The sequence below is a fragment of the Acanthisitta chloris genome, unplaced genomic scaffold, assembly GCF_000695815.1.
Source record: "Acanthisitta chloris isolate BGI_N310 unplaced genomic scaffold, ASM69581v1 scaffold19981, whole genome shotgun sequence".
Classification (NCBI taxonomy): domain Eukaryota; kingdom Metazoa; phylum Chordata; class Aves; order Passeriformes; family Acanthisittidae; genus Acanthisitta; species Acanthisitta chloris.
Window position 1 is genome coordinate 34329 of NW_008656734.1, and position 10615 is coordinate 44943.

At 40.2% G+C, this 10615-nt stretch overlaps 1 protein-coding gene across 1 annotated transcript in view; it reads left to right on the forward strand.

Moving 5' to 3' along the window:
• PRTFDC1 (phosphoribosyl transferase domain containing 1) overlaps positions 1-9606 on the forward strand; it is a 41520-nt gene extending 31914 nt beyond the window's left edge. The window contains exons 4-8 of the mRNA XM_009084451.1: positions 4697-4714; positions 6163-6245; positions 6654-6700; positions 8858-8934; positions 9559-9606. Of these exons, the coding sequence (XP_009082699.1) occupies positions 4697-4714; positions 6163-6245; positions 6654-6700; positions 8858-8934; positions 9559-9606 (273 nt within the window). The remainder of the gene's footprint in view (positions 1-4696; positions 4715-6162; positions 6246-6653; positions 6701-8857; positions 8935-9558) is intronic.
• Positions 9607-10615: the final 1009 nt, after the last annotated feature.

The following is a 10615-nucleotide window of genomic DNA, read 5'->3' on the forward strand; positions in this document are numbered from 1 at the left end:
CAATACAGGCAGTTTCCCAGCACATCACATTGTATTGTAGGAGATGGTTTCTGGTAACAGAGGGTGGCAAACCTCTTTGAATGCCTTCAGTCACAAGCAGCAGTTAATGACTGAACAGTATGATGAAGTTAGACACAGTAGCCCTGCATAATCAAAACAGAGATTAAAGCATCCCTCTGAAGAGTTAGGATGCCTGCTTATTTATAGCTACAAGATGCTTTCATATCTAAATATTATATAGTGGTTTTTCCACTACAAAGTCCTTACATATGTGATTTCTCCATAGCACAGAAAATCCTCATCAGTGTTTTGGAAGTAATGAGAATGTGCATAATACAAAACAGAATCTGTGTTTTCTCGTCCAGACGACTTAAAGGGACTTTCAAAGGACCAAATTTCCCAATGTATATAATTTGCAACTCCTTGACTCTAAGGAGAAGAGGGAAGAATAATGGAAAGCTGGTCAGGCAATTTTGGGGGCCACCAATATCCTTCCTTCCCAAGTTAGTCAATAAGGACCAGATCTTACACTTCAGCTGAAGTCATGTGTGGGTGACTATCACTCTTGTGGCCAGACAAACCCTTCAGGCATGTCTGGATCCATGTTAATCCTCTTTCCTTCATGTGAGTAATTTGTGATAAGGAAACGTAGACAAGATTAAATTTCTATTAGATGGATGTATAACTGGTTGGAAAGCTGTTCTCCAGAAACAGTTAATTATGCTTCACTGTCAGACTAGGTGCATTAAAGCAGGCTCTCCAGGGACTATACAATATTTAATTCATGACTGAAAAGATAAAAAAAGACTAGCATTTAATGCTAGTTATACTACCTGGAAAAATACTACAAGGTAGTATTATGATCTTAAGAATGTTTTTAAAGAATTTGGTCCAGAGAATGACATGTAATGACAGTAAAGATGAATACCAACTTCTGTGTTTATATAAAAGTAATCTTTTGCATAAATGCACTTGAGGTAGGACTGACTCAGCAACAGTTTTGAAGGGGAGACAATTGGTGGGTCACAAGTTGCACATGAACACCAGTGTATCTTTATAAAGGATACAACTGGTGTATTGGAATATATAGAAAGGAGGATTATTTGTAAAGCACATAAAGAGTAGTTCTTTTATTCTTCTCAACACTGGAAAAAGACTTCTCTTTGGTTTGGAACACCACAACTAGAGAAGGATTCTGACCAACAGGACAGTTTCCAGAGGAGAACAAAAGAGTGATCAGAAAGCTAGGAAATATAACTTGTGAGAAAATGTCGAATAAATAGAGGTTGTTTAATCTGAAGAAGAGGAAACTGAGGAAATATATCTTTCTTCAAATATAGAAGAAAAAGCTTTTTTCTATGTCCACTGCAAAACAGACCAACAGTTTTCTAACTGCAGTTTTGCTCTCAGATAATGAGGCATTGAGAGGCATTGCCTGGGAAAGTTCTGAAGTCGTCATCATGTTCTAGAACAGGTAAATCAGATATCTCTGAGGGATAGTTTAAAGTTGATTTTTTGGGTCAATAGAATAGTCTTGGTGACCTCTCATGGTCTCTTCAGCCCCATTTTCTATTAATGTCTGTGATATTTTTCTCACAAATTAAATAGTAAGGTCTTCTCCTCCCTATTGGCTAATCCCAATTCCATGGCCAGGGAGACTGCTGTTCACTCATTCTGTCCAATTTTGTGATTTCCACTTACAAGCAAGCAAGAATCCTTGTTGCTGGTCTGGATAGAATAGCTGAAACAGCTGTGGTAGCATAGAAACCTATTTGTCTAACAATGAAATGTCCCAGAACTGTGTTTTTCTCTCAATGTGTCATAACCTTGTGTGCACAGACAGGCCTTAATGGCCATGACCTGTGTCCCTTGGGACCCCTATCTACGACTGTGGGCACAGGAGTCTCTGCTCAGCTCAGCCCTGGGCTTGTAGTCCATGCCTGAGCTGTACTGTATGGGTACCAACCTTCAGCTCAGCCACAGCCATGACTGCACGTTACTGCAGATGTTGATCCAGACCCTGGCTCATAGACTGACTTCATTGAACCTCTCTCATCACTATGGACCTTCCTGGAGATTGGTGGGCTGTGTTTGATCATGGTTACTCTCACTGGATGTGATCCCAACCTGTGGATTGACATCCCAGCTTCACCTCAGATCTGCTTTGTCCCCATGAACTCACCTGAAGATATGAACACTTGGCTGAACGAGTCTCAGTTCTGCCTGTTCACCTCGCTGGGCTCTGTGGGCTGTGCTCTGGCTGCTGAGACCCCTGCACTGGCAGCTCTGTTACTGCCCCTCAGCTCATGGGTCTCCTTTGCTCCAGGAGTGAGGAGTCTTTGTCTGACACAGCCTGCTAGTGCAGGACTCTGCAGCCCTCTGCCACGTCAGATTTGCTATGTTGCATCTCATGCCATAGCTCGTGGATAGACCTTGTCACTAGAAGGTCTGTGCTTTTCCTTTGGGAGGAAAGTTCTTGTCAGCAGTATGAAGAGCAGCAAGAGAGGCACAGACTGGTAGAATGGATCAGGATGTCAGGCTGAAGGCAGGTTAGCCTCTCCTACTCCTGCTACTCACAGTCATCCTGGACTGCTTGCTGGTACTAGAGGAGTTAATTTCCATCTTCACTTCTGGTGAGGTTCTTTCCTTGTCAACTCTTCTGCTCTCTCCCTAGATCATATATATATGTGTGTGTGTCTGTGTCTGTGTATGTATAAACATATAAATATTTACTTATATCACCAGCTGTGCAAGTTCCTTGGGAGTGGTTAAACCATTACTCCTGCACCTAATCGTCAGGTGTCCACTGACTGAATCAAGTGATTTACTTACGCCTCAGACCCAGGTGTCCTGAGCTAGTCTTTGGAAGTGTTTTTCCTAGTTATGACTTCATCCAGGAAACCAGATGAGAGCCAAACCATTTTTGGATCCAAATAGCTTGCTTCAAGAAAATGTATTCCTACACATCTGTCATAAGCTTCTCCTCAGCATGATTTTAGTCTCTTCATCTTATCTAGATGACTGACATAATTCCATTCTTTCTTGAAGGAAGAAGTATCCAGAGACAGAGCATCTTTGGACTTTTGTTGTTAAGAGGCCTTTGACTTTTTACCTCCACAGGACTAGGTGTTTCAGATCCAGAGTTGTTTGTGTCAGCAGCTGAGAGGTTGAAAGTCAGGAGTGCCGAGCAGGATAACCACTAGTGAAACCTGTTATGAAAACACCCAAAAGGAGCCACCCTCCAGGATTAATATACATTCCACCAGAGCTCAGTCTAAATTAGTGGCTTTCTTGAGTGATATCTCCATTGCTGACATCTGCTCAGCTACTGCTGGGAGTTCCCTCCACACCTTTACCAAGTGTTTTGCCATTTCAGAAGCATCCAGGCATAATACAGTGTGTGGCAACATGTTTCTGCAGTGGCTGATGCATGAAGCGTGCAACATCTCCCTACCAAGCACTGGGACTGTTAGGAGGAGCTTCAGTATGAATATAAATATGGAAAATCTATATTAATAATTTCTGTTTTGAAGATTAAAAATTATTTACATCTCAGTGAATGAAACTGTCAAAGGTGTGCTGGTTATGAGCGTGCTCCCTTCACACACTCCTTCTCCATGGTCTTTGAGCCTTTCTCAGAACTCTCAGCATGGGGATTCTGTGATAGAAAAGGAAGTCAGACAACCTCCACTTCATGTATGTAGCAAAGCCAACAAGCCTGATAGAAAGGAAGTGCAATGTAAACTAGTCTGGTGAATGCCGCGTGGATACGAAACTATGTCTTGAGGTTTTGCGGGACATAGAGTGTGCACACGAATGTAATGTGGATAGATAAACAGATAGGTAAAGATATTTGTGAAATAACTTTCCTCTTGCTACTGCAGGTTTCACCTCCGTCGATCTTAATGTAAGATTGTAAGATTATAAGAGTCTGTCCTTTTGAACATGCATGTGATAATGGCTACTAATAAATAGATTTTTTTCTTCTGATAAGGACATTACTTCTTATTATTGCTTTTAATAGAAGAACAGAAGTCTCCTTAGATATTGTGATTCTTGGAGCAGTGATGAACCTTTTCAGCAAAAAAATTGCCCAGCATGATCATGCTGTCATAAAGCTTGACATCACTGCTCTTGACTGGACCACTCCTCTTCAAATAATACTGATTTCAGCAGCAGTATCTGAAGAGAAAATGGGGCCTCACAGTATGAGAATGGGTGGTACAACTTGGCCTGTAATCCTTTTCTGGGAGGTTGCTGAGGTGTGGGTGGAGGGCGGAAGAACATTTATTTCAGAGTAAGAACATTATTGCTGTAGCTTCATATTAACACTGGAAATAGTATTTTAGTGAACTATAGGGTACACTGGAGTACACGGCTAGAGACACTGGAATGAAGTGAAGCTTATCCCATTTGGATTCCTTCCATCTAATTTTATTCTCCAAAGCTGCATCCACTCTTGGACAAAGAGGATAATCGAGACAGAGCTGAATTAAGTTGTAGCCCCTGACTGCAGGCTTTGCTTTTATGTCTGGCTCTTGTAAGGCACAAAAATGAAACAGGAAACTCCATGTGGCCTATCGTGTTGTACATATGCACATGGACCTATCTATCTTCATTTCACTTTTTCAGACATTTTTTTCTTTTATTTTGTGAATACTCTGTAATTGTGTTCCTTTTTGTTTGTTTCTTCCAGAATGTTCTAATTGTGGAGGTAAGTTTTGTGCTTATGTCATATTGTACTTGGATCAAGTCACATAGGTTGTGATTGGGTGTTTGATTTCTAAAACCTGTTTGTGTTTACACTTCTTTAGCTGGGAGGTGGGGAAGAGGGAGAGGGGTTGATTTGCTTAATGCCATCTCAGCCTTTTTGCAATTGCATGATGAATCAAACTACATTGCTGTCACTCTAATTGGTGCTCTGCCTTGTGATACCCAGGAGTCTATGTTTGTGCATCGTTTTTTTTGCTCTTTCTACATTTTCATCAACTCCTGTTCTGCAAGTTGTTCTGTTCCTTGGAGGACAATGAATCAACTGCAGTGATGCCCTGCACCTATTAGGTGCATGACTTTGAAACAGCAGCATAGCCCTGCACATACTTTACAGCTTCAGGGCTGTTCACAGGCTGGTTGGGAGTGTCAGTCATTCCCTCAAGTCCCTCCGACTCCTGCATCCAGCTCTGCATCCAGCAGTGTCCCCAGGGACAGCTCAGAACAGAGATGCTGCTGATATCAATTAACAGTGTTCAGTAGTGGAGGACAAGAATGTGTCGCCTCGCTGGTGCTCCAAATTCTCATATCATTCATGTAGGTGATTCTCTTTTCAAAATGTTAGATAAGCAACTTGGACAGTTAGAGTGCATATCAGGATCTGCCTGACGTTTCAGACCCAGTCTGCTTGTGTGGGAAGTAAGCCAGACAGTGTAATGAAGGAACTGTGTAGTGTTAGAATGTCTTTTTTTAGCAAAGGAGGGAAAAAAGTCATTAGTTACAGAGATGGCTGGTTACCTGAATAGCTGCTAGGAGCTCCATATTTGTTCATTCTAACTGCTGTAAGAGAAATTAAAAATGTCCACAGCAAATTCTCTTGATGCCATTAGGCAGCTAGGGAGAATAGACAAGGTGTCGTTAATGGAAAATCCACACCCACAGAGCTCAGGTTCAATAGCTGCTCTCTATGTCATGGTCAGTTTTGGAGCCAGGTACCTGCTAATCTCATTCAGATGAGATTGGGTGTGCCAGCTCTGGGGAAACCACATTTGTACTGGGCTGATAAAACAACAAATAGGGCAGATTTAGCCTTGACATGGAGAGATGTTGGCATACTGTGATCTTGAGCATAATAGGAAAAGTCTAATCCTGCATCCTCGCAGTGTCCAGTAAAGTCATGTCTAGTACCATGTTACATCCCATGTACTTACAACATAGCTATTTTCAAGAGGAAGTGAACAGTCCTTGAACTGATTATTTCATGAATAGAAAGTGCTTGCTTCAAAGAGTGTAAGCTCAATTTTAACCTTTTTTGGATATGGCTTACAATGCACTGGGAAAAATAAATCATCTCCATGAAATAAGAAGGTGGAACTGCTCAGTCATTGTCCAGATTTCCTCTTTTCAGCGTTCCTTTGTGTTTTACTTACTCTATTTTTCATGTTTCGTAAGGATATTGTTGGGACCGGAAGGACCATGAAGGTTCTACTTAATAATATAGAAAAATACAAGCCAAAAATGATTAAAGTGGCAAGGTGAGTCAAACAATCACAAAACCTAGTAATCAATGAGTCTAGTGCAGCCTCTCTTCGAGTGGAGGTTCCCATTTCGAGGTCCTGCTGTCATTCAGTGCTGCAGCATTGCATGGGAAGCTGTGCAGAGGAGCTGCCTGAGTCACTAAGGGGAGGGTGGAGGAAAGGAGAGGAAATGCTTTTGTATTGTTCTGCAGTGGCAATGACCCTCCAGCCATTCCAAGACTGGCACTGATGGACTTGGAAGGGGAACACACCCAGCTCTTCCCTGCTGTCAGGATGTTGCCGGGAAGAGGAGCAGAACAGGGGTTGACATGGCTCAGAATCTTTTTGATAAAGGGAACAATTTTATGCATGTTATTCTGTTAAATATCCAGATATAAATGAGGTTTATTGTGTTTTTACTTATAGTTTGTTGGTGAAAAGAACATCTCGGCCTGATGGGTACAGACCAGATTGTAAGTGTTGTTGTGAAAATCTGTACTTGACAGTAGAAGAAGTTACCACTGCTCTATCACTTGCCTTTCATCTCATTCTATGGACTGCTAGAAGCATTGTAAAACATTAGCTGTCAGTGGGACTGTGGGATGCAATGGAAGGATTTGTATAATTGTGGTTTGGAAAGCCTACCCTCCTTACAGCCTGATGTTTTCTCCAGTGTACTAACTTTGTAGGGATCTGTACTTGACAGTAGAAGAAGTTACCACTGCTCTATCACTTGCCTTTCATCTCATTCTATGGACTGCTAGAAGCATTGTAAAACATTAGCTGTCAGTGGGACTGTGGGATGCAATGGAAGGATTTGTATAATTGTGGTTTGGAAAGCCTACCCTCCTTACAGCCTGATGTTTTCTCCAGTGTACTAACTTTGTAGGGTAGGGAAAATCCATGAAAGGTGAGTGTTTTATCTTCTGTCTATGACAAACTGTATAAAAGGGAATGTCCATTTCTTCTTTTTCTTCCTCATTGCATCTCTTTGGAGGAGCTGCAGGATTCCACCTGAACAGGAGAGGTGTTTTATTGTGACCTAGGTATTCACAAGTTTTACATTTCTATGTCAGAATAACACTTTTAATTATTTTTGGAAAAGCAGTATTGTTTAAAGAGTAAACACAGATATTATAATTAAATCCCAGTCCGAAAAAACAAAGGATAAATTGGGCTATTTAAACTACCTACTGCTGTTCTGTACATGTCACACCAGCACTTCTCTCTGAATAATTGGTCCTTGTAGTGTGCTGTGATGAAGGTGTAAATGGAGCTATACCAAGCTATTATCATTTTAGACTTATTAGAATGACTGATGTAATAACAGATATACAAATAATAACAGAAATACAAAAAGAATAGATCTGTCTAGAAGAGATTGACCAGTATTTGCTACTGAAGAAGGCTCTGGTCAGCTGAGCTGGGGAGGAGGTAGAAGGAGAGAAGGCAGGTGAGTCCCAGGAGGCAGAATGAAGGGTCTTATTTGGGAGAGAGAGGAAACTTTATGAAGCAGAAGTTCCTTAAATGTTGGGCATGGCCCTGCAGTTTTAGCCCAGTAATCTGAACTATGACCCAAACATTTTCTTGTACAACTTTTTATACCATGGAGTGGTATTTTTAACATTTAGAATTTAATCCAGTAAATTAAGGTATATATTTGTCTGGACTCACTAATGTTAAACATAGAAAAAAAGACAATAAAATTAGAGTAGTTTTAAATTTGTATGCACTGTAAAATGAAACAGGTTTTATCCTTGTTTATTTATACTGTGATGAATTTTATAAAACATCAGAGATCTATCTGTAAATCACTGACAGTGCTGTGTCATTTCCTCAATTAACCAAATTTACAATTCCAAGTGTCTACTACCCCTGATGTTTAACAACTGAATAAATTCCTTACCTGAACACCTGTAAAATTTTTTATGCAGACTTAGTTTTGTGTCTGTAAGACTGGCCTTTTCTCAAGTTATTTAGTGAACAATTTGGAAAGGACCTAACTTGTTTTCTATAGTGCTGATATTGCACAGAGCTTCACACTGAAAAAGGTACAATGCCTGTGCTTAGCTTCAGGTGTGTGAGTTGTATGATTCAACTACACTGCTGCTTTTGGTTTGTTAAGCACGTGCAGGAATGTTCAGAAAGTTAGGGCTTTAGTTTGAAAAGTGTATTTTGGTAGCATAATATACAAAATAGTTTTTGCTGTTCTCAGAAGAACAATACATAGATCCCTGAAAGTTACTTCTGATTTGAAATTGTACATTTTGCCATCATTACTGTGATGCTGGACAGTTGTCATCACACACGTGTACCAATGGAGCTTCCAAACGCAAGCAGAATTTTCTAGCTCTGATTTTGGCTTTTTTCCACCATGTGCCAGTGATAATTGTACACAGCTGTCCTACTGTCCACTGGCTATTCACATTTCTCTCACAAGTACTCTATGAGTGGGAACTGATTATGGGGCTACTGCTGACCTTGATGTCTCCAGTAAAGAGTAATGCAACCTCAACTGACTACATACATGTGTGGTTTACTTGTTGAGAATCAGCACGTGAATTTAAGGATTTATAATTGCCACTGATCTTGTGTTGATGGTGTCTGGGGGTTTTTTTGTCTCAATACAGATTATGGATTTGAAATTCCAGACTTATTTGTAGTAGGTTATGCCTTAGACTACAACGAGCATTTCAGAGATCTAAACGTAAGTTTCTTATTGAAAAAAATAGTTTAAAAAAATCATTGGTTTACTTTTCCCATGTTTATTCCCATAAATCCCCCATAATTTGCTTCTTCCTTTGGGCCTTATTGGCATGCTTGGGATCCCTTCAGTGGGTGTAGAACTTCCTTCAAAACCTCAGAGAATCCAAGGGGATCCCTGCTCAGCACTGGGAACAGTTCTGCATCTCTTTCCTCCAAGAGCAATTACCTTTGCTACACTTCCATCTCCTGTGAGCCTAGGACTTCTCAGGTCCATCATTCCCAGTATGTGCAGAGACTGCAGTAAAAGTGAAACAGTCACAGGTCAGACAGGTTGTCTGAGTGCTGTGTTGCCTATCCCTTTTGTCAGAGATGTAAGGATGGAAACAAGGAGCAAACCTTGCCTTTACTGCTTGTGGTACTCCCAGGGGTGGACCTCAAAGCTTGGAATTCCAAGTGGGAAAACTTGCTGTAGTTAGAAAGTGAAATCAGAATTTCCCTTCCAAACCTCTGGAAAGGAAAGAATAATTGCAAGATCACTGGGCTGGCTGAGCCAAAGTATTTCTTAACAATGAAGTAATAATGTAATCAACCATGCGTTTGCACTCAGTGTTCTATTTTTTTTCAGCACATATGTGTGATCAATGATCATGGCAAAGCAAAATACAGAGTCTGAAGTGGTAGCATCCACACCTGAATATTTCAGCAAAGCAGAAATTTGACTACACTCCCTGAAGCATCTCTCAGAAGAGCAATTCAGCTGGCTCAGATTTCTTTCAACTCAGTGTAATAAGGGGCTTACTCTGGAGATAGTGATTAATATTTACAGAAGTCAAAGCTCTTATCTAAAATGTGAAGTATAGGGGGTTTAAAGTTATTACCTTTTTTAAGTATTAAAATTACCACATAAGATGTCTTTTGTCTAACAACTTGTCTGCCTCAGGTCTCATTTTGCATGCATCTTTTCTTCACTGAGTCCATCATTCCACCCATTGCAATTCATGTACTTTGTTGTGTTGCATAAGATCATTCAAAAGTGCCATTCTGTGCATGAAGATTATGTTACAGGATTTTATTGACTTCATCATCCCTTGTAGTCTTGGTCAGATATGCTGCTTCCAAATTGAAAGCATTATTTTGATTTAATTCTACAGTTCCAAAGTTTCAGCTGAAGCTGTATGTTGTCTTGCAGTTCATTACTGCCTCTTCCAAACAGAAGTTTTAACTCTCAGAATGTGCTGAATTAGAGTGCCAGTCAAAATGAAACTTTCCAAGACACTGTTAATCTGAAATTAAAAGATACCATGGTTTGGGGATGTCATGTAGCCATAGATCTAACCTGTTTAATGTGCTGAATTTTAATCAAGACAAAACAATGGCAGGCAGGTTTGAATATCTGCATGGTATCCCTTATTTCTATAGAACACAAGCAAGTAAAAAAATGAACACTGTTCTCCTGTGCTTATATTCTTAATTAAACCTCACTAAACACAAAAGTTGAATGCTAGTCATTTATTCAGTTATGATTTGATTTTTGTAGCATGTCTAAGTTGAGGGTTTTTTGTAACCATTTGTCATTGTCAAGAATGCAGATCTAATAGTACTAGAGAAGATTTGTATAGGAAAAAAATGATATAGGAAAACCTAGAAAACCAGTTAATGCATGAGCACTGTAGACTAGAGAT